This window comes from Nasonia vitripennis, assembly GCF_009193385.2.
Source record: "Nasonia vitripennis strain AsymCx chromosome 2 unlocalized genomic scaffold, Nvit_psr_1.1 chr2_random0009, whole genome shotgun sequence".
Classification (NCBI taxonomy): Eukaryota; Metazoa; Arthropoda; class Insecta; order Hymenoptera; family Pteromalidae; genus Nasonia; species Nasonia vitripennis.
The window spans coordinates 74121-99586 of record NW_022279616.1 but is presented as its reverse complement, the minus strand read 5'-3'; the positions used below and the strand labels follow the sequence as shown (position 1 = coordinate 99586).

The following is a 25466-nucleotide window of genomic DNA, read 5'->3' as shown; positions in this document are numbered from 1 at the left end:
TCCTCTTTGTTTCACCATCATTAGCATCAACGAAAAAATTTTTATTAGACGAATATTGTTTTGTTTTTTGCAGGATTTAACCCAGGCTGGACCCCTTAATAAAATTATTACCCTAAGCGAGTTAAGCCACAGAGTCCAGTCCCGCCGTCGATTCCGATCGGGTGAAAGCCCCCATGGTTGGCGCTGACCCCATGGAGTTTGGGGGGGCCAAACTCACTTAGGAGCCGCAGAGGTTTGTCACCTTACTTCTGCTGCATGTAGAGATGCAAGTGATATGGAAATGGAGGTTGATGCAGACAGGGATAAGAGAGCTGTTTGCATAACGCAAAGGAATGTGCACTTGGATCGCCTTGGTAGCAGAATCGATGAATTGATGGACTATGTCAGGGACAAGCATAATGTGCACAAACAAATTAAAAATCTTGCCTAAATCATAAGAGCAAGCTATAAGAATCTCTGCATGACAGATAATAACTTACAGCAATGCAGACGCCCGGAAACTTAGGGAAAGGAAAGCATTCGGTCTGGGAGGTCTTGGCCGCTTCAATCCATCCTTGCTGGTCCTATTCTGGTTTGTAACGCTAGGGACACTTTTATCCTCTTTGCTTGCCTTTTCTTCATTTTCTTTTACTTTCTTGTGACGGCTTCCTACCACGCTGCCTTTTAAGGTTGATTATCCCCTTCTTCATTTCCTCCATTTCTATCCTGCGGAGTCGTCGGGGCTTGTGTTGTACCCGCCTTCCGAGATCTAAGACTTAAAATAGTTTCTACGGATATCAAGCGTGCCTTGTTTCACTTTTGCTATGAAATGTAAGTACTATAACCACCGTTTCTAGAACTGTAACTAGTTGTCGCTGTATATAGTGCAGATCTCGTATAGATCTACAATTCGTTCTTATAAATACTACAAAAAAAGTTTCTAAAACATGTAATCTTCAGCAAATTATAGAGACAACTCTCTAAGGTCCGGTCGACACGAAAAGCATAAATTAGCACCAACGTTTTAAATTTAAATACCAGAGCGACTGCGCGCCTGTGCACCGCTTCTCGCGCTGCTTTAAAAAAAAACACGCTTTTGTGCTCTGAGCTCTCACACTCGCAAAGTGCAAACACATGCACTCGACTTCATTCTAGAAAGAGCGAAGAGAGAAATACTCCCTTGAGAGAGAGAAAAGTGGCAGAGCAGAAGGGACTGTTGGCCTACACAACCTCTATATCTCAGTCAGTTTAGAACGCTCACCTGTAGTGCTTTGTATTCTCTCTCTCTCTCTCTCTCTCTCTCTCTCTCTCTCTCTCTCTCTCTCTCTCACGTGAGTACAACAGTTCTATTCCGCTTTGCTTATGTTTTATAGCACTTTTGCTGACACACGCTGCCTTCGGGGCTATTGTTTTGTAGATCGTTGCATGCACTTTTCTGCAACCTTCAACGTGAGATAATAATCACTGGAGGCTGCAACTTCTTTCAACGCTATTTTTCTGCTTCAACATCCTTTGCTGTAACCTAACCTGCAAACTCGCACGGCTTTTCTCCTCGCTGCATGGAGTTTCTTTTTCCTTAAAGTGATGTACGTGGAGTCACTTGTTGGATAGACGGAACACCACCAGAAACGTCTCCATCATCAATCGCAGGTCGGTCAAATCTCACCTCTCTCAATTAGCACTCCATCTGGCTTCGAGAGTACCAAGTCTCAAGCTCAGTCGATAAGTTACCACCTACTACTATCCTGTAACATTTTCTACGTTATCGACTGCCAGTAAGTTGTCGACAGAGACACAATATCATCGAAAATGAGCGGAATTGGTGGAAAGAACGCCGAGTCGCTCGTCATGTGTGTTCACTGCAATAAAATAACTAGGGGAAAAATGAAGACCTGTGAGTTGTGTAACCAGCATTTCCACACCAAATGTGGCGCCTTTAGGTCCACAATAGTGAGGGATGCTGCCACACTCGCCTGTGCTGCTTGTGCGGAAGCGTACGTCACCGGCACGCACAAAACCACGCAGATGAGGGCGAAATAAGCGGCAGCAGCAGCGGCAAATACATCTGCCAAGAGCAGGCCTGCAACGAGTGTGCCCAAAAAGAACAAATCAGCATCTCTTGCAGGCTCCAGGACTTAATCGCCTGCGAGAACACAGGCGACGTCCATCGAGACGTCCTTTAAGGACATCTTCGCGACGCTGGATGACATCCGTAAGATCCACAATCATGCCCTTCAGGCGCAAAACACCGTGTCTGAAAGGGTCTCTTAAATTGAGAAAAGGCTTGGCCCTTTTGAAAGTCTCCTCAAAGTCCTTGACGACTTGTCTGCGCTCAAGACTCGACTAAACAATGTCGAGTCCTCCATCTCTGAGTTGCAGGCACAATATCAAAAGCTGTCGTCAAGAAGCCCTACAGAGCAGCCGAACATTAGCATTGCTCCTGCCTCTGAGGAGATCAACAACCTCCGCAGCGAGCTGGCTAAGGTTAAGAGGAGCCAGGAGCGCTCAATATGTGAATGCGAATAATGTGATGGTCTCTGGCCTAGCCTATACCCAGGTGACATCACTGCAACTCCTGCTTTCACTGTCCTGGCTGCACTGGATCCCACGGTCCTAAGGTGGGATGTGGCATCCGTCAGGACCATGGGGAGACTTGACGCAACCAACACCAACGCGCAAGGTGACAGCAGATTTCCACCTCTAGCTGTCACTCTCCCTTTTAGTGCGCTAGTCCACTCCATCATCGTGGCCAAAGCCAGGAAACGCAAGCTTCACACTAGTGAACTGGATGCTGCCCTACTGAAGGAAGCAAGAGCTCTCTGCCCAGACCACCAGGGTCTTGTCAACATCAACGAGCTGCTTCCTCCAGACATTCACAAGCTGCGCGTCAAGTCCAGGCTGGAGGCAAAGAAGAGAAGGGGATGCTGTTCCTTCATGAGGGATGAGAGGATCTACATCCGTTCTGGTGAAGACAGCGAACGGGCCACCATCATCATTACCGATGCTAAACTTGAGGCTTTTTTAGCCCGAACCACGCCAACAGCCAGCACGGACATCACACACTAAGACACACTCCTATCATCTCACCAAAACCACCATCTAAATCATCTAACTCATCCATATCTGGCTCTAAAGCGTCTCTGTCTGAAGGTCTAAGAGTCTGTCATTTCAATGCGAATTTCCTTACGGGTCACACTGAGATGGTTAGGCTCTTCTTGTCCACTCGTTCCCCCTTTTACGTAATAGCTGTAACTAAGACCTGGCTAAGCGACAAGATATCATCCATCCCTTCACTGGATGATTACATTTTGTACAGACGGGACAGAAACAGGAACGGTGCATGTGTGGCCCTCTACATTCATCATTCATTGACAGCCAGCGTTATCTCGTCATCTGACAGCGAATGGTCGGACAAGCCGGGTAAGCCGGAGTATCTTTTCTGTGAGATCTCGGCTAAGAAAGTATTGCCCATCTTCGTGAGGGTTATGTATCGCCCTCCTCACTCACCCTTTATCCAGGGATCTAACTTCATTGAGCAACTAACAACGCATTTGCACAACTACTTCACGAAGGTCATCATGGGTGACTTTAATGACAATCAGTTTTCCTCATCTGAAGACGCCAACTTCAGCAGGGCCTTCATCTATGAGAACTCTCTTACTTTTGTGCCATATGGTGCAACCCATCACAGACAAGACTCTGACACCTGGCTTGACCTATGCTTAATTGATGAGCAGGATCGCCTGCTCTCACACTGGGAGATAGACACTCCTTTCATCAACGGACATGACCTTATCACGGCCACACTTAACGTACAGATTCTACGCCACGTACCTGCTACGTACTCTTACAGAAACTACAAAGGAATCTGTGCTAAGAAGTTAAAGGACTTCCTCAGCGCATGTGACTGGTCATCATTCACCACGCCATCACTTGACTGATGCATTTCTATTCTTAACGCTAACCTAACGAACGCGATAAATCATCTCGCCTCATTAAAGACTGCGACACCTGGACATTAACGTCACCCGTGGTTCACCGCGGCTCTTCGTGACCTTTTGACTGAAAAGAACAGACTCTACAGGCGCTTTCGCAGAAGTCGTTTACCTTGGGATCTATGCTTCTATAGAATCGCAAGGGACGACGCTTATAAACAGGTTGAGGAGGCTAGGCTGAATTACTACTATTCACGCTTGTCTACTCTAACCGACGTTGCAGAGATCTGAAGATAGCTTGAAAATCTTGGCATTACTACCTCTAAATCTTCTTCACCTGCTCGGTTCTCTGCAGATGCTCTCAACAAACACTTTAGTTCCATCTCAAATGCCCCTCAAGCTCCATCTGTTAAGAAGTATCTGCGAACCCTAGAGAGTCTGTACCTCCCTGAACACTTCATCTTCAGGGCTATCACAGAGTCGGATGTGTTGGCAAAAATCTTCAACACCTCAGTGCCTACCTACTTATTAGCCTATTTCGATTTCCACGTCGCGCTCAGGCCTGTAAATTCCTGAAAAACGGAACTAAAGTAACTTTTTATTCCCAAATGCGGGAATTAAATTACTTTATTCCTGCAAATGCAATAATACATTTTTTGACACTTAAAAAAATTTTTGTCATGGAATCCCAGATTCCATAATGCGCCTACAACGGCAATTAAAATAGAAATTTACAAATATTTTTACACACAAAATAGATACATATCAAACACTCGCAAGCATCGCCATTGCAGCAGCCACAAGAAGCAGTACTTTCCCCACCACAGCATAATTCTACAATAATATAAAATAGAAAAGTTGTGGCAACAGCGCATGGGCGTCGAAAATCCAAAAGAATGGCCGTCGTCTGAAAAACTGACATGAGCCATCAACAAAATTAAAAACATGTTAATAGACGATCAAAAATGATGTTGCGATTCCCATCAAAGAGTGACAAGCTCATAAAAATAACAACATGGAAAGACAGCGGCAGCAGCGCAAAAATAACGAAGCAAGCACCAGACAAGCGCGCTCTTTGAAAATAAAAAACGAATCAGAAAGTCCTACGCGACGGAGCACAGACGACGAGGATCTGCAGAAGGGCTAGTTACAAGCCAATTTCTTAAAACTGACGGTAATCAATGAGATGTTTACGAGGTGACCTATTAAAAAGAAAGTTGTGGCAATATCTCATATTAGGCACTTCTAATTTGGAAGAAGAATGAAGTTCCAGTATATTAAGACCGGGAGCAAAGGGGTGAGCATCGCCAGTTTTCCGACAGAACTTAAGCAGTCAGTTACTCTGCTAGTCAGCAGACTCATCATCAGTGAAAATTAAAAGTGTAGTAGTGCGCCTCAAAAAAAAAGAACTTAGTCGGAGCAAAATAACTCCGGATAAAAAAGAGAACTCAGTCGCGAGAACTGAGGCCAGTGTCTATAATTATTGAGGCACAATCCGTCCAAAAAAGAAGAAAATCAGATTGAATTAAATTTAAAAACTTAGCGCAGCTGCGTCGCTTTCTCAGCCTAATCAACTACTACAGGCACTGTATCCCTGGTGCTGCACGCTTTCTCGCACCCCTCAACAATCCGCTAGAAAATCTGATGCAATAGAAGAAGCTGCTGCCACGTTCCTGCGCCACGAAGCTCTGCTGTGGCTTCTCGCTGGTATACCTGTCGTGTCATCTGTGCTGCTTTGGAGTAGTACAATCCAGACGGACGCTGGCCTCTAAGCTCTCCGATACTAAGCGGCACTACATCACAAACGATAGAGAACTTCTAGCAGCATTTGCAGCAGTTAATCACTTTAGCAGCACCCTCGAGGGGCGCTCTTTCACGCTGCTGACTAACCGAAAGCCGCTATCACTTGCAGCCCGGCAGTAGCCATAGAAGACCTCGCCCAGGCAATCTAGGTAGCTTGACTATCTCTTATAGTTTTCCATCGCACTGGCATACGTCAAAGGGCTAGGCAGTACCACAGCAGACACATTCTTGAGAATTAAAGCTATCCGGATACTAGCACGCCTGGATTTAGCTAATACTGCACGAGAACAGGCCAGAGATGACGACCTGTCGCACCTTTTTGAGGTTAACGGGCCATCATTGCGTCAGAGGAACGATCCGGTTTACCACACAGAAATACTTTTAACCTAGCGCAGAATAGGACATCGCTCGCTGGGCACGGGCATGTGTTCCCTGTCAGCAATCTAAGATGCATCGCCACAATACGTAGCCCTAGAGAATTTCGCAGCTCTGTATGCGTGTTTTAACTATCTGCATCTGGAACTCATCAAGCTGCCGCTGCAGTCAGAATTTCAATTTCATTGGCGCCGAAAGAGTACATACGACACCGTACCATACACATGCCAATAAACGTGCCAAGAGAATGCATTGGAATCTAAAAGAAGCTCTATCGTGCTGTGCGCCGACTCCCTGACCATAAGCTCTGCCGATTGACCTTCTGGTGCGGGGATTTCAAGTGTATATTCTATTCATAATATTACCAAATACCTAACTAACCAACCATTAAAAATTTGTATTAAATGTCAGAAACACCTACGTAAGGTAAAGACTACCAGCCTGCAGAAAAGTCAACTAGTACGCATAAATCTGCGTCTGCTTGGACATCTCTGTCCGCCCAAAAGCAAGCCTCGGGTAGACGGACGTCTACTTAAAGTTGAAGCCGCGGACAAAGCTCACTTTGAAAGCATCCTATCGTTTCAAAAAATACCACATTTTTGCTTGCATAATACTCTGTAATATATTGTTCATAAACATAAATTTCTAGGTATTTAATACTAAGACATAAATGCAATCACAAAGAACTAACAATAATTACTAGAATTTAACGCTGTAGTATGTCTGAATACTTCGGTGAGTAAAAAAATAACAGGCTTTCTAGCATAGCTATTTCTGACAACATTAAGCTTACAAAAATAAGTGACAAAGTGTTTTTGTATAATGTATATATGAAATAAAAAAATACTGTTTAATATGTATAATTTAATAACGCTTTTTAAATATTATGATATTTAATGTTTTTAATTTTTAAATGAAGGAAAAACTACTTTCGCTTTTATAAAAGTACTTCAAAAATATATTTATAACTTTAAATCAGTGAGATCCCCTCTGAAACGTTAATATATATAATAAATATAAAGAAAATAAATATGGGTATTTAACTCACCGTAGGGGGTTTCTTTTTTTTCCATTTTATTTTTTGCTGATGGTGCTGTTGATGTTTCTGTGCTGCTGGTTAAAGGTTCAATGGGTTGCTCTTGCTCTAATGAACAATCGGGCCCACTCCAACCACCATCACAATGGCATTTATTCAAATTATTGCATACCTATTAAAATTTAAATTCATTACATACTTTTTTTAATATAAGGATAGGGATTTAATAAAGGAGTAGGAAAGAACAAAATTTAAAGAGGATAGCCGAATTTTCAAGTATTCAAAAATGCTTACTGCTCAAGCATTGATGCAGACAAGGCTGCGACTGATACTAGGCTAAGAATTGTAATACGCTGCGTTTCGTATTTTACCACGCAGATGATTCAAAAGTTTAACTCGAAAGTTTGTCGCCTTATCTAGGCAAGCCTTTCAGGTATACCTATTTTGTGCTAAGCCCATCCATTCATCCATTCCACACCTTCTTGCACGATTTCAGTTAAGTCTGCTTTTACGTTGTCTAATTTACAGTTTACGAATCAGTTCTTTTTTATGCGTTTCGTATTGCTCGTATTGCTAAAGAATATAGTTTACATTTTCGAAATAAAGATCACTCTTACAGTTTGAATTGCTTAAGATATTGACGCAAGGGAAAGATTTAGCAACGTCATTTTTTTTTAAATGGCATTTGGAACTCGAAAGTTCATCGCCTCATCTACGCAAGCCTTCCACGCTGCCCTGTCTTGTGTCAATCCCACCCAAGATGCACCCCTCCGATCGACACCCACCCGTACTGTTTCTACTAGATCCGCTTTTACGTTGTCCTCCCGTCTGCGTCTAGGTCTACCTAGAGGTCGCGTTACCATCGGCCTGCCCTTCATGACACGGGCTGCCGTACGGTCGTCTCCCATTCTCGCTACGTGCCCTGCCCAACCCAATCTGCGTGATTTTATTATTCTGTTAATATTTGGCGATGAATACAGATTGTGTGACTCATCATTGTGTAGTCTCCTCTATTCCCCAGTTTTCTCATCTTTCTTCGGCCCGTATATTTTTCGCAAGAATTTATTTTCAAATAACCTAAAACGGTTGTCCGCCAGCTTAGTGAGAGCCCATGTTTCGCACCCGTACAGAACCACCGGCAGTATTATTGTCCTGTATATTCTTATTTTAACGTTTTTAGCCAACAGCCTCGACTTAAGTAAATTCTCACGGCGTAGAAGCAAGCATTACCCGAATGGAGTCTCTTGTTTATTTCGACATTAATCTCGTTTCTATCATTTATGGTCGTACCCAGATACCTGAATTCGCTAACCTTTTCAAAAGTAAAATTCCCAACTCTGAGATCTCCCTCCCCTCTGCAGATGCCTAGTTTATCCACAATCATGTACTTTGTTTTTGATTCACTCACTTCTAACCCTGTATACTCCGGCACTTTTATGAGGATTTCCGCGTTTCTTGCTACCGTTTCCCTACAATCCCCCAGTATATCCAAATCATCTGCGTAGCCTAGTATATGTGTTGTTCCATTAAGCGTTGCGCCCAGCTGGCTAACCTGCATTTTCCCAATGATAAACTCTAACGTTAAGTTGAACAGCACTGTAGAGAGCCCATCCCCTTGTTTTAAACCATCGCGTATCGTGAAGGGTTCTGATACATTACCACCTACTCGGACCTTTCCCGTGCTTCCGTTCAGACATATTTGAATCAATCTCACAAGTTTTTTTGGTACACCGAGAAGTACTAGAATTTGATACATTTTGCTTCGCTTAATGGAATCGTACGCTTTTTTCATCGCGGCCTCTACTTCTTGGTAGCTCGGTTCCTCCACGTGGAGTTCGGCAGTGTGAATTTCGTCCCCTAATTCTTCGCAATTTTCGTGCACGTTTAATAATTTATCGAAATAGTTATTTCACAGCGACAGTAATTCGTTGTAATTTATTACGAGGTCCCCGTTTTCGTCCTTCATTAATTGCGCTCTACTCCTAAAACCCTTTCTGATGACGTTAATTCCTCTGTACATTTCGCGGGGGTTATTTTCCTTACTGTTATTTTCTATTCTCCTAATAAGATTCTTTTGATACTCCCGCTTCGTATTTCTGTAGATCGCGCCCGCCTGTTTCCTTACGTTAGAATACTCTTCTACGGTCCTATCGCTTCTATTGTGTGAGCTATCTAATTTAGACTTTTTGCGCCTTTCAAACCAGAGTTCGCACTCTTCGTCAAACCATGGTTTTCTATTTGGCTTTTTCTTTTTACCCAGTACTTTGTTCGCGGCCTCTTTTACCGTATTTTCGATGTCCCCCCATAAGCTATTCGGTTCGTCATTCCCCTCCGGCAATGTGTTTGCTTCTTCAAGTGCCTGAAACCTGTTATTAATTTCTATCTGGTACCTAATTCACTCTGTTCTATCTCGTAGCTTTTCAATATCGAAGCTTTCTACCTTGTTTGTTCGCTTACTATTTTGATTCGCTACTGATCTAGCTCTTAATTCGGCTACTACTAGGAAGTGGTCCGGGTCGCTATCTGCCCCTCTATAAGCCCTTACGTCGAGAACGTTAGTATGACGTCTTTTTTCGATGAGAAAATGATCAATTTGGTTCTGTGTGGCCCTGTCCAGCGATTTCCACGTTTCTTTATGTATATCCTTGTGCTTAAAATACGTAGTTTTGATTATAAGATCTTTTGCTGCCGCGAAATTTATGACCCTAATACCGCTATCATTGCTGGCTTCGTGCAGACTTTCCTTCCCTATAGTAGGCCTAAACATTTCCTCCCTTCCTATTTTAGCATTGAAATCGCCTAATACTATTCTTGTGTCGTAAGACGCGAACTGTTCGATTACCTGCTCTAAAGTTTCGTAATAGAGATCCTTAGCTTCTTCTTCTTTGTCCTCCGTAGGACAGTGTACAATAATAAATACATATCTATACCATTCACCTTCGATGATGATGTACGAGAGCCTGTCATTGACGGATTTGAAACTTTTAACCGAATGTATGATACTTTTGCTTACAAGAAACCCGGTGCCTAGGGATCCCCCGCTCCCGACCCCATACAGGTACGTGAAGTTACCCGATGCTAGTACTCCGCCATCTGGCCACCGCCATTCCTGTATTGCTACCAAATCTAGATTGTACCTATCAGCTTCCTTTATGAGTTCTTTAAACGCGCCTGCTCTGTATAGACTGCGAACATTCCAAGTTCCGACCCTTAAGTCCCTTTTGGTTTGGTTTTCATTTTTTTGAGCCATGATAGTATGTTAAACCCGCGCGCTTCGGATCCTGTTCCGATCGCAGGTGAGTCCACCGTTCTAGAGGTGATAACCTCATCGTCAGACACACTATGGTTTCATTCTCGCATCCTAACGCTCCCCTGCAAGGCAGCGCACCTTCGCTGGCATCGTTACCGCGTAAGACCAGGATTTTTGCCCATTTTTGTAATGTGTGATGAAAGAGATTGATTAAGAGATAATGTGGTGTTTTTTGTTGTGGTACTTGCGTAGTGTTTCTAGATGAATGCGTTCGACAGTGCAGGCTCATCACGCCCATGCCTGTTCCTATCGGCTGTCCGCGACTGCTTATTCAATTTATTCGCAGCTAACCTCTTTCTTAGGTGCTGTTCCTCTATCCGCAACCTGAGGACGCGCTGTGTAGTGGTGATAGGCACCCACCCATCCGATCCGGATGAAAATGCCCAAGACCCGCTTGGGGTAGCGGCATTGTAACAGTTTAGCAAGGTCATAAGATCCAAAAATGAAAAAAAAAAAATATCAATTTTAGGCACAAGTCTATATAAATAGTCTCAAAGAAACAGGTAGGGTTAAACCTTTTGAAAAATAGAGATTTAAAATAAGAAAAATACGCATTGATTTATAATAATAGGTAAAATTTTGAAACTAAAATATTAAAATGATAATATTGTAAAAAAAAAATTAATTTTGAATTCGAGATTTAAAAATAAAATACTTTCAACTGATGATATTTTCAATTCGGTAATTTTTTAATTTTGTAAACTATAATTTAAAAATTTAGTTTTAAAATTTTTGCCCTGCGTAATTTATCACTTTCTAATTTTTATTTTTCGAAATGTTAACTCTTACTCTAAAAAAACCATTATACCTTAGGCGAAAGCCTACTGATTTAACCACAAAGGTGTTTTTTTTTTAACTCTAGTAATGCCATATTTAATAAAAGCTTATAGAACAAAACGAAATATCAAATTAAAAACATGTTTCATGGAGGCAAATCCTGTTTCACTAAAACTGATCATTCTAACCGTATAATTAACATGATAATTAACCTTGTATTGTACATTGTAATTACTAAAACCAATTTTTGTCTATAAAACCCACAATATATTGAACATACAATATACTATATGACCACAATGTATCTACCCTGGCAAGATATACTGACTTTCTGAGACTCATAGTTGTTTATTAATTTGGGTAGTTTATAATAAGGCTCGCGTTACTCTTAGAGTTTGTGCAATTAAATGGTTCTCTGATTACGTGAAAAGTTGACATCTGACGTCCGCAGTGAGATTAGCAGAGGCGCACTTAACGCTCATGGTATTTGAGTGGCGTGAGATGGCTATATTCCTCTTCGGGCCGTGCATCACCGGCCAACAAAATAAAACGAGCATGGCAAGTTACTAAGAAAGTACTTGACAGTTGTTTGCAACTGATTAATATATTACTTAAGTATAAAATTCCAACCATTTAACTGAGCCCATCATTGAACGTAACAATTTTGATGCTATCACCCCCTAAGAGAGAGAGAGAGAGAGAGAGAGAGAGAGAGAGAGAGAGAGAGAGAGAGAGAGAGAGAGAGAGAGAAGTAAACAAGACGCGCCATATCACAGGAAGGAGCACGTAAAGGGCCACACGCTGTTTCGTGCCAAGTCAAGTTAGGCTACCCGCATGCTAAGCGTTTATAGATGCCGATACAGCCTACACGGAGAGAATTGTATCACTAAATATTCCTAGAATTTCATTACAAATTACTATACTGTATAGTAACGAGAAGACAAACTCGACTTATATTAAACTTTAGTATACGGTATAGTAAAATTTTAGATAGCCAACTTTTACTATACGACATAGCAATTTTTACTGTACCGGATATTAAAGTTTATGGATTCAAATTTTGAAAAAAAATTATTTGCCTGTTTTATTTTGGCATCTGTTAGTGCTTTTTCTTTTATTTGTGTTTCTTTGGTGTTGCACAAGATTTTTCATTTATTTATTTGTTACCTTTGATCTCGAAGTCGCATCGCATAGAATTTCATGATAAACTAATTTAAATACATCGCAAGCTAATTATTATACATGTCGCAACGTAATAATACATCGCGAAACTAATCGCATTTATACTTATACTCCAGAAAAAATTAATTTTTAAAAAAAGTAACAGGTTAGGCGATTTTGATATATTCCGCAAAGAAATTACAGATAGAAAAGAACTGAGATCACTCAAACAAAGTCAAGTTAATTATATTTAATCGTAATAAAGCGAGGGACAACTCTCAAGATACTACGTAACTTACCATGCCCGTTTCATTGCACTTATGGTGTTTGTATGACGTTCTAATATATAAAAAGACAATTTTAGTTGTTTACCAACAAACAAAATGAAACGTGCATAGCAAGTTACGTAGTAATTATCTTGAGAGTTGTTCCTCGCTTCATTAAGATCAAATATAATAAACTTGACTATGTTTGATTAATCTCAGTTTTTTGGATTAAAACCAAAAGTCAGTTTTTCAAATAGTTTTAAATTTGTTTAATTTGTTAAAGTTTAATTCGTTAAAGTTTAAGAAAAGAAAATGTAAATAGTATTGTTGTAAGGATCTGATAAGGAAATTGTCTTTTAGTTTTAAGTTTTTTTTTTGTTACATATCAAGCTTGTGCACAGGTAACTTAGTTTACCTCTACAAGGCTTGATAGTATGCATACTGTTAATGTATACTATGTGAGCTATTATCTTGGTTTAATAAATAATAATAATAATATCCTAATAATAATAGAAGATATTTTAATGATAAGTACATGAAAAAGGCCACTTTCCATGCATGTAAAATGAATGGAAAATCGAGTTTTTCTTAGCAGCGGGAAAAAACTACTCCCTTGGGAGGAAATAGTACATTAAACAACTAGGGGCCAAAGTTGGCTTTTTCCAGCAAGGATGATGATTAAGCACGAGTAGGAGTCGAGGGCGCAATCGTTTAATATTTTAGCAGCAGATAGCTTTTTTAATGGTAAATTACCAAATAAAATTTTGAAGCATTCGACTACATTGTTTTAGAGATTTAAGGAATCAAAAAATTAAAAAAAAAAATTGAAACCTTCATATTTTAAGAACCATAGGTGTTTGAAAGCTGCGCAACTAACTTAGCCAAAAAATAAAATATCTACTTTTTCCCAAAATCTCAAGTGCAATAAGGCCTTTTTACGTCCGTAATCGAGGCACAAAAAAACTCATTTTTTTCAGTTTTCGATTTATTATAGAAAAAATAAGTAGTCAAATCACTTTAAATTTTAATGGGATATAGTTTGACACGTGCTCTATTGAAATTAATTTTTTTCGTGAGGTTATGATGTTTAGTTTCAGTAAAAAGATTTTTTTTTTAAATTACCTTTTTCATTTTATCTGCTAAACAAAGCAGTCGGTCACGAGGACGAATCGAGAAAGAGTAGATAATTTTATTCTCTTTTAAATGCATTTTAGCTAAATTGTTTGTAACAATGGGATGATTGAAAAAAACGCAAAATAGTGTATTTCAAAAATCAAAAAATTTCCATAAAAAAAATAGTTGAGAAAATAAAAAATAATTGTTTTTCCCTAATTTAGAATCCAAAAATAGATATGCATGTCAAATTTTATTGATATTGACGGAGTAGTTCCAGAAATATCACGGTATACATCCACACCAACACACACACACACACACACACACACGCACACATGTATACGAACATTTTCTAAAAACACTTGATTTGAACTTCTAACACACCAAATAGTATTTTCTAGAAATTTTGACGAAACTCAAAATTTTACTATTACAAAGCTTCCTCTAGGAGGAAGAAAAAAATATGTAGTGATATAATTAAGGATAATATATTTAAATTCAGGTAAAACTGATTTAATACAAAAAAGACAACGACAAAGAAAGTTCCTATGCAGAGTGTGTCCGACAGGATGGTGTTCACTATAGAAGTCAATAAATGAGTACTGAGCCTCGGAGAGGTGAAGAAGAAAGATTAAAAGGCTACTCTAAAAATAAAGCACAAAGATTCGGAAGCTACAGAAGATAAGGCGATAGCAGCAACGGAAGGAGTCTTCGAAAAGTTGGACAATAGAAGAAGGGTGACATTATCAAAGCCTAACACAAGAGATCCAAAAATGGTCATAGTGATTCTCAGCATAAGAGGGGCCCAGGAGCTTCTAGGAATACAATACTTCCTAAGTTGAAAAAATGTTGTTGATAATGATCATCCTGTAAGTTTTATTAGAAAATTTTCATATTTTGCAAATCTCTACTAAATATATTAGTCCAACTGTAATGTCCCACGATTATATCTGATAAAGTGACTACTATTATAATTTAACATCAAGCCTGCAACTGTGCGCGCACGTAGGCTAGCGGGTGCATCTGATTGCGACACCGCACAACCGAGCACCGAAAATCAAACAGCCATTGACCTGGGAGTCAGCACTGGTCGCGCGCGGTTAATTGCAATACCTACGCAGCGTATCCTTGCAGTGGCAGATGCTGATTGGTCACGAGATGCCGCGTAATTAAAATCATGTCAGCTGCGTGTATCGACACTGAGGCTTTATAAGCTCCGGTGTTGATTTACGCAGCGCCTTTTGTTGAACATCACTCGGCGTAGTGTGAGAGCCTGCTTCTCAGGTGTAGCGGTAGTGTAACTAGTGTCCGTGTTGGAGCGTGCCAAATCCGATTAAACACTTTGATCTAGCCTAAGAACCATCGAGTAGAATCTCCGGCGTCAGCAAGAGCAGTTGACCAACCTAATTTTACTGCCACGCGAAAGCGTGTAGATTATAACGATCAGCATTTGCCGCGAACTGGTGTTTATAACCATCACAAGAGCACAGGATGACCATAATTGTAAGGCATTAAATATATAAATATTAGAGTAAACGTCAATCTAAATAGTTACTAAATCTACATAAGTTCACAATCGATAAAACCATCAAACATATTGTAAGAAACTGTATTATCTGCTGAGTTCTGGGTTGTCTCTAATAAACAAACAATAACAATTTGGTCAATATCTATAATAACTTCTCTTATAATTAAGAGTAATCCCTAAAACAACCTAAAACCTAAAGAAGGAAATAGAAGGAGTAAGTAAGTGTACCTACAACACCATAAGTCAAAAAGGTAAGAAACTCCAGGACATCAACAGAGAACGCGGACAGACTAGTGTCCGCGCGTAAGTAAGAGCGGGCTCAACGTCGTCCACTAATAGGGGTCAGACTACAGTCCGCGCACGAGAGTGTCCACGCAGGTCCCACCACCGCGACAGTCACGCATCCACTTGCGTACTTAGATAGTTACTACTTACTTTGATATTCAGAATTGATATCCATCATATTCGAGTACCTCTAGTAACAATAAAGCTCTCGAGCTTATGCTAGTTTCTATATAAATTAATAATTGTTTGTAGAACTCGCGCAGCCCGTCCTTGGTCAAGTACGGTTTTTACACAACAAAAAAAAAACATAAACAAAAATAAATCAACATCTAAAAACGCCTAAAGATAAATTAATACCAATTCCTACACACATAAATTAATCCTGCACATTGTTTTGATTTTGATAATGTTGACTCTCAGATCACGAAATTATTAGTTGTAAGAAACTGATTTTAGAGAAATTTTAAATTAATATGGATAAAAATAAATATATTCAATAAAGTCTAGATCAGAATTTTATAAGTATGACAGATATTTGAATTTATTCTAAGTTTTTCTATCTGATACGCTTTAGTTGCGTTATTAGATTCGACTCTACAAATTTATAAGTATTTCGAAATTCGGAAATGTTTCTAAGTTTTACCTACTCAAGGCGTAAGTTGCTCATGAGTAGGGACTAGGCACTTTAGTTGCGATGGCGCTTAAGGTTGTTTTATGGTTACACGAAAGTTAAGAGAATATACCTGAAACTTTGTAGATGTATTCGTCTAGTGTATACGAAACGATCCATGTTTTCCCGATATTCGTTACCAAACATATTTCCATAATATTCGAGTTCAAAGTTTGTAGGTTGTACACGGGCTCTTATGGAGCGCGGTCAAAAATAGTCGATTTACATAGAGTGTGATGATTTCTAAGTTAAGAGAATGAAATAAAAAACTATCGACCATACTTGGCATAATCTTAAGAAGATCTACGCGAAATTTCACTTTGCGTTGTCGCACAAATCTCTAAGAAATCAAGCGTAACGTAAATAAAATGCTAAGCTTGTCGGCTGCGCGAGGAGGTGCGCGGTGAGAGGGGAGCCGGCGCGTGGTACGAGGGGATGTCCCGTTTCTGACCCCGCCGGCTAAAGGCATAGAACATCCTTAAGTTGCGCTTTGGCTAGTGAGCTAAGGTAGCCCGTACTGGTCCTTATCTAGTGAGCTCAGAATTTGTCTGTTGATTAAGAATATTGTTTGCTTTTCATTGGTTATATTTTGAATAGGTCAATAACTACAGTTGAGATCGTTATATTTTTGGTGCATTATATTGCGTCATACTGTAATTCGTAGTTGTAGTAGCTACATGACTTATGTACAATAGCCACACGTTGCACACATACAACCAAGGAATGTTATTGACTCAAGAAATTTTTCATCCTGGAATCTTATCTTATCTTACATACATAATATTAATTTGCTTAAATTTCTATCCAAAACATTATTTCAGTTTAATTTATTCAAATTCCTCCAATTCTAATTAAAACTTTTTTAACTGTCACATAAGTCCTAACATCTAAGAATATTCCTACCGTTTTATTTTTTTCTTTAGTGCACCAATATCGCAATATTTTAATGTAAAGATGAAATATAGCACTTCCCGCATTTTTCAGGGAATTTTTCTGGACTTCTTGAAATTTTGGTCTTCCTGGAATTTTAACGCTAATGTAATATACTTATGATTTTAAACGAGTTTTCTTGGTGGTTAAACTTGGTGTAATTAAAAAGTAGAACCATGTATCATCTACCATAACTGTAATGGGTTAACCTCAGGATCATCCTGACACCTAGACATCATCTACAGGAAGTGCAAATTTATTTTTGGTACATTTGTTGTATACTTAGTGCGTTGTATCTACGACATGGTGACCGTCGACTGGTGAGTCTCTCTCTCTCTCTTTCTCTCAATCGCCCTCTGCTATGCACTGTATCGAGCATAAGCATAATAGCAGTGGGAATTTATTTGTAGAGGAATTGTAGGGAATTTATTAGAGAGAGAGAGAGAGAGAGAGAGAGAGAGAGAAAGAGAGAGAGAGAGAGAGAGAGAGAGAGAGAAAGAGAGAGAGAGAGAGAGAGAGAGAGTAGCAGCATAATGCCATGCTATACGACATAGCCTCACCACTACACTAAGCTTGACCCATACGCACGCATCAATACCAAGAAGTTCTAACACTAACCGAACCTATTCGAGTCAGAACAAGAGCGAGCGCGGGGAGGGGGAAACGACGATGGGAAAATAGCTGCTCACGGCGCACCGATATGCCCGCACGGGTGTATATGTGTGTAATGCGAAGTGAGTGTGAGTCTGGTTAGCCGTGAATAAAGATGTAAAACGAATTGTGAGAAGTATGCCGTGTGAGAAAAGTAAGGATGCTGACTTGCTGGAGTACGTTTATATTGTAAGGAGATTATCGATGTAGCTTTATTGGTTTCCGTGCAAAGTAGTGTGTTGCTCGATAATCTTCGGACTCTTTTTACTTTGTATACGGTTGCCACCTGCTTGTTGTGTACAAGCAGGAAAATAGTTTAAATGTATTTGTTAACACAAGTGATTATCACTTGATTACCGCTGCCACGGATATTTCTTGGCTAGAAATATTAGAGCTGGTAATTGATTAGTGACACTTTGTTTTAATTTAAATACACTTAAATTTTATTTCTCTAAGACTAATTTAACAATATGTCGCGTTGTAAATGCGGAGCACAATCACGCTCTGCGTTTAGAATTGCGTTCACGTTTGAATAATATTCGCAGGAGCTCTGTTCGCTAGAGTTGTGAATCAGTAACTGCTCTTTTGAAATCGCCACGCGCTTATATGTGGGTCGCGCGCAGTCCTTATGGTCAATTGCCGACCGAGCGTCGTAACTCGGCCCTGTCGTGCGTTTGTCCCTTTGTATGTGATGCGGTTTGGCCTCGTCCAAGGGGATACCTGGATCTCCTTACACGCCCGCCTAATGAGAAAAAACATGGAATTGGTGGACTGCCTGGGATTTTCTTCGGCACGATCGTAGGGACGACAATGGGACGACAACAGGAGGCGACATAACCTCACAGACTCAATCGCAGGCAGGGTAATGTATTAGTTGGGAATTCGGGATTGGATCGGGTACAGGTAAAGTATTTCACAGTACTATCTTATTTTCCTACTTATCTTAGTAACATAATTATTATTAATTTTTATTTCGTACCGTAATACATTTTTGTTTTTATATAAAGAAATAGAGAACGCATGTTTATCAATCTTTTTAGCTAATTATGAGGATTAAATTCACTGGCATAACCATGCCTAATATATCAAGTAATAGTGAGTGCATGTTTACAATTCTTTTTAACTAATTATGAGAATTAACTTTACTAGCATAACCCATGCCACTTCACTATCACTGTCACTTATTATTTTTCTATTTTATAGGTTTTGACACACCTCTGATTATTCTCCTTAGTCGTAGTCGCCTGGACAGCCCAGTAGGATGAGGGCCAGCTGCTCCAGTGTGAGGCCCTTCTTGTCGAACTCTAGATCTAGCTGCTTAATTTTCCTGGACAGTGCTTCCTTCTCTTCATTCGCTTGGATTGACTGAATGCCTTTTGTTTGCCAGGGTTTTTATTATCTTTCCTGTTCCGTCTCTACGCTATCAGGGAAATATCTCCATAATAATTTCACCTTTTTTGCAGGTTGTATACATTGGTGAATTCCTGCTGGAGAACTCATCATCTACATCATTGGGGCTCGTCGTCCAGGATTGTGGCAGTCTTGGTGACTGTGTCATCGTCAATAGTGCTACTGGGTGATTCTGTACTGGCCCTGTGACACTTAGAGTGTCTTTCTCTGCTTTCGAGCCACTATTTACTCGTGCTAGCTCCTGTAAAGTGTGTGCTGGTTCCGTCTCTGGAATTTGGCTTGTTGTTGATTGGTTTGCCAGTATCGTGATGATGACTGGCTCTGCTGTCTGCGATGATTCAAACATCTGTGTCTCTTGGCGTGTGCACTGTTCTGCTAGATCCGTCTGCTGATGTGTGTTGTACTCCAGTGGCCAGTTTTGTAGTGTTAAATTCTCAATTTCTTTGAATTTTTTGTCTGGAATCTGATCGTTCCATTGCACGTTTATTAAAGTTGTTTCTTGTGCTCTATCTTTGTGCTTGCCATGGTTTTCTGGTGGTTTTAGTGCTGTGTCGAGTGAGTCTGGCATCATATCAGTCAGCATCGCATCAATCTCATCCCAAGAACTGTGTTGTAGAGTGCTCAGTGTTTCTTGTGGTTCCGGTTGTGTTAGTATTACCACATCTGAGGTGTCCTGAGTATCGCTGAGGTAGATTATACCCTGATTTACTTTATCTTTTGTTTTCATTTGATTTATGTACTTCACTAATGCCTTGTTTTTTTCTTCTATCCGTTCTCTTTCCTTTTGGAGTAAAATCTTGTGTTTCACAAGCGCTTCATATACTTTCTTCTGTTCTAGTCTTATCTGATTGCGTACTTTTCTTATTTAGCACTCTATTTTGCTTGTTTTTTGCGTGTGAACCCCTTGTGTTTTGATTGCTTCATGTCCAAACAGACTTGTGCCTTTTGGTCTCCTTTATTTGGAGGCTTTTTCTAGTCTCTTTCTTTTTATTAAGATGTGTTATTTTTTTAAATGTTGATTATTACTTTATTTGCTGCTGGAAAGTCCATTCTAAGTATCATTTCTGTATTGTTTTCCTTCATAATGAGAAAATTTTGTTCAATTGTTTTCTTTTGTATTTTCAGTGAGAGTTTGATTTCCCAATTTGTGTTTATTGTTTCTCAGTAATTCAGCCCATTTTCTGAAATATCCTTCCAAGCTAGTTTCTTTTTTCTAGTCATATCGACCATCCAGGATGTAGTCGACGACTTTTCTTTGTATTTTCGCATTCCAGAATTTGTTGAGAAATTCTTGGCAAATCTCCTAATAGCTGTTCGCCTCAATCGTGTCAATCCACGATAATGCCTCTTCTTTAATTATCTGTGAAAATGCTGATATTTTCTCTCGTTCAGTTAATCCTTCCGCGTCTGCGCTTTCTTCAAATGTTCGTATCAATTTAGGTGGATTATTTGTCACTACGTTGCCGTCGAATTTGCGCGAATTTATTCGTGATGTCTCTCTCTGTAATATAATAAATCGCTCGTGTGATTTAAATATTAAATTTTAAGTCGACTTAGCGTCGAACAGCACTTCGATCGCCGTGGAAGAAAGAGAAATAACAATGCGTAATTGGCAAACTAGGAGGACCGAATATCCAAAGGCTAGGTTGACCAGAACCCTTATCAAAGACGTAGGCTCGTGGGTCGACAGGAAGTGGAGCGAGGTCAACTTTTACCTTACACAGTTTCTCTCTGGTCACGGGTACTTTCTGAGCTACCTTTTCGTGATGAACAAAGTCGCAACGCCGGGGTGCAAATACTAGACACATGTTTTTTGGCTGCCCTCGCTGGGCTGAAATACGAAGAGAACTGGAGGTAACGATAGGGGCGTTTACGCCCGAGACAGTAGTTGAAACGATGCTTGGGCAGCAAGAAGAATTAGAACGACATAACGGCATACGTAAAGACAATTCTCCGCGCGAAATACAACGACAGTTGCTTAAAAGACTAGATCATGGCTAGAACAGCATGGGACAGGCGACTTCCCGAAAGAATGCGGAAGCGAATGGTAGGGTTTTTGCGGCCTTATAAAAGGTGGAGTTTTAGTAGGTATGCCTGGCGATGGTCCCGCAGCAGGAGAGTCCAACACATGACGACTCCTGACATGGTGCATTAAGCATTTCTCCAACTCCCCGGATAAGCAAAGAAAAAAACGTACGTAATTTACCTTGCCGATGCCATGCTACCACGCTCCCCATGAAACATGGCTTATATCACCACATTAATATACTTTTTTATTTAATATTTGTAACTTATAAATTTAAAATTATCTTATTCTTATATTCAACCTAAATTAAAGACTTCAATGTTATTTACTTAAATTTTTATATTAGTTTACAATTAAATTTATAATTAAATATATAGAACTGACACAGTAACTTTGATAAACGTGCCATAATATGGTAACAGATTCCGTGTTGAGTATATTAGAAAACCGAGTTAAAACAATCCCAATGTCATATATCTGTTGTATGACTCTAACAACCAAATGAAGCAGTTTAATTAATATGACATCAACATCTATATTATATCACGACTTCTTAAGTTAAATTTTCTCATCGTCAGATCTCGATGTAAAGAACATCTAAAAAACTATAACCGTCACCATGAAAAACATTTCGCAATTTCTCATTTATCGTCTCTAGTAATGTAGTTGTGTCTTGACATTAAATTTAGTCCTTTTTCTCTGATGTTTTGTCGGTCGTTAATAAAATCTAATCCTTTCAGTATTATGTTTAATACATTGAAACGGTCACGACTTATCTCGGTCCCATAGTAATTATATTTATGTAAGGATACAAAATCTATTGATTTTGTTATCTGAAAAGTCGCGAACATTTACTAATCTGCGTCGTGATTCTGACAACAGATTAAATAGAAAGATTTTAAATTTTTATAATAATTCTCAATTATGATAGTTCAGGTCCGGGATACCAGGTAGTGGAGGTTTATCGCAATAAAGAGATTTTTGTTCTTTATAACAAAAATAAATATATTCAAATAAATAAATAATAAAATATTGCGTATATCTTGCATATATTTTAAGTATCACAAAAATTAAATGGGTAAATCCGTTTTGATTTTTACAAATAAAAATAAGCAGACACGCGTTTAAGTTGCGTAATCTGATTTGAATCGTATTGTTACAAGAAGAGATTTTATGCAGATACGCTTAAAGTTGCGTTATCTGATTGTATTCGAAATTTTACAAGTTTAAATTAGGTAACGAAATTTTTCTAAATTATTTTGACAAGAATTAGAATTTTTCTAAGTCTAGGACTGATACGCTTTATGATGCGATATCGTGCCTGACTCGAAATTTTTATAAGTGTAGAAATATTTGATAATATTCTAAGTCTTTTACCTGCTCAACGCATAAGTTGCTCAAGAACAGGGACTAGGCGCTTTAGTTGCACTGGCGCTTAATTTGCGCTTCGGCTAGTGAGCTCATACTGGCCGTGCGGGTCCTTTTATAGGCCTCGGAGCGAGCGGGGATCGTGCCGCCGAAAATACTTTCGCATTCACACTTTAACACAGACATTCACACCTATGTACAAAACCCATTCATATAAATAATTTATAATATGCGCGCGCTACGCCGCCGCCGGCGCCGCCGATTCTCCTTCTCTTGCGCCGCTGCGCTCGCCGCTTCTATATACATATATAAATGTGGTGTTGCGCGCTCTCCCTCTTCTTTCGGTTCTGCTGCTACCGCCGCTCGCTGGCTCGTGGCGCTGCTGAATTTGCGCTGTCAGCTGTAGCGCGGGCTTATCCTAGTTGAAAATGGGGGAGCGCGATACTCGCGTAAAATCTAAAAATGTATTCAATAAATTTTTGTTTTTATTCTGTATAGTTTTTTGCGGAGCTTGTACGGGGCGTTACAACATCACATCGTATCAAAATAAATATATTTTCTCAATAACTACATAATATTACTCAATTACAATATATTTTTCGAAATTAATTTAAATTTAAATTATAAGTATTATGTTTTAATGTTATGATGTTATGACTTCTAATTTTAAAATAAAATTATATTTTAATAATGGTGTATTATTTTATCACTGTTTTTTTCATATTCCTATTATTATAAATTTGTGGATTATATATATTTAAAACTTGAATCAATGTTTAATTATAATGAGCGAGCGTTAACGAATGAGTTTTTAGCTAATTATTTATGATCTTGCATAAGATCGTTTGTAAGATCTTACCTCAGATCTTGCGAAAAAAATTTAATATTATATGCTATGTTGGTAATATACATCATTTGTAATAGTAAATCTTTAGATTGTTTTGTTTTGTTAATAAAGATAGGAAGAGATTGGGTACTAAACCAACTGAACGTTATAGTCTTAAAAGCTATTAAAAGGAGTTATATTTATTTATGTACCAGGGCTGACTCTCCTTATTTCGTTTTTATTAAATTTATTCCCCTATTAATATGAAGAGTAACAAACGTATTTTGCGTAATACTCAAATGTGCCTTTTTACTTCTTTAAAATAAATATTCGTTAATATTAGTTAAATAGGATTTAAAACTCAAAAAATTTGAATTTATGTTTTGTACTTACTCCGTGTGCTGAACATTCGTAATTATCATTATTACTAGGGCATCTTCCAACATCCATATGTGGAAATTGACTTGTACACGTCTGATTAATGCAAATCTATAACAAAAAAATATTTTGTTATTACGATGTCCCGTGTATTGAGTTTGAGCCAAAATAATTCTGTTGCAACTACGCAGAGCAACCTAAGATTTAAAATTGATTGCAATAAAATTTTTAATTCGATTAAAATTCTCCTAAAATAGAATTCTTTTTATTAATGAAACTAGTAACTTTAGAAGATGACAGGACCTAGTTTGGACAAGGTGTATTAGTTGCACCTTTTTAATGTAGCCGGTGCGCCTTACAAAGCAGTATAGTTACGCTCCTGTAAAGGATCTTATGGAAAATCTGCATGTGGTAAGTTTAGCTTAAGGCAACTAGTGCAATATAATTTGTTTGTTTATTTCTTGGCTTTTTGTATGTCTTTGTTTGTGTATATATTCTCCATTTCATTAAGTAACTACCAAGAAGAAGATATGCGCGTATTGACATAAACTTCGCCGTCTTGACTGCCAACATAGAGTTCCTTTTTTTTGAGACCGCAGCCTTACCTGGTAGAAAAGAAAGCAGCCTGGCGTGAGTACTCGGCGTAGAGGGTGGTTCACGGCGCTTGCTCCGGTTTTCTTGATACTCAGTAGTGCGTAAGGGTAAAATTTTAGATAAATAAAGATTTTTAAGAAAAAGAATTACAAATTGATAACAAAAGGTAAAATTTCAAGTCCTAAAATAGTATAAAGGTATAATTTTGAGATGCTTAATTTTAAAATGACTAAAGATATCCTTTTTGCTATAGTTTAACTAAACCACGGGGGGAAGCATGTAACCCCATATGTGGTGCGTCCCCTAAGTGGCAAATGGAGGAGTGCTTGCCGAGGCATATACCTCGAAGAGGTAGAGCAGCATACACCTCGCTGGGTATACCGTGCAGTGCGACCCGTGAGCTGCCAAAGGAAGATCCTTAATGCGAAAGCGATCTAACAGTCTTTCCTCAAGACCTATAGCTGCGTGCCAAAGTGACCTAAACCATCTTTGGTTTCTGTTGACCGCAAGACGAGAGGCTGGTTACTTAGCTAGTATCGGTCAATCGACTTGATCGAACGCGTGATACCAATATCGCACTAAACCGAAACCGTAGTTCCATACCTGTCCGCCAGGTGGACACGGCACCGTCATTGCGTACCTGCAACTCACAACCGATGTAGCTACCTGATATTTAATTGAAAAGATTTATCTGAGAAGATTTAATTATTAATTATAAGCTATGCGGTAATGTGTAGGATTCTGACGTGGATGACAGACTACGGACTGACCTTGGCACTGAACAAGACGGACATGGTAATTCTGACTAGGAGACGTGTACTGACCATCATACCGATGAGGGTAGGCGAAGAAGCGATCATGACTAAGACGACAGCTAAGTATCTCGAAGTTACCATGGAAACGAAGCTAAATTATGCGGTTTATCTATATAGTATATGTAAGAAGGCGACGATAAGGGTAGCTCAGCTTAGCAGATTGATGGCCAACGTGCGCGGGCCTAAACCATCTGTTAGGCGGCTCCAAATGATGACCACTAACTCCA

At 39.3% G+C, this 25466-nt stretch overlaps 1 protein-coding gene across 1 annotated transcript in view; it reads right to left on the bottom strand.

Annotated features, from left to right (window-relative positions):
- LOC100116487 overlaps positions 1 to 25466 on the bottom strand; it is a 287412-nt gene that overhangs the window by 235970 nt on the left and 25976 nt on the right. Inside the window, exons 2-3 of the mRNA XM_032601580.1 lie at positions 23846 to 23941; positions 7141 to 7300 (exon numbers count right to left, since the gene is read on the bottom strand). Coding sequence (XP_032457471.1) covers positions 7141 to 7300; positions 23846 to 23941 — 256 coding nt within the window. The remainder of the gene's footprint in view (positions 1 to 7140; positions 7301 to 23845; positions 23942 to 25466) is intronic.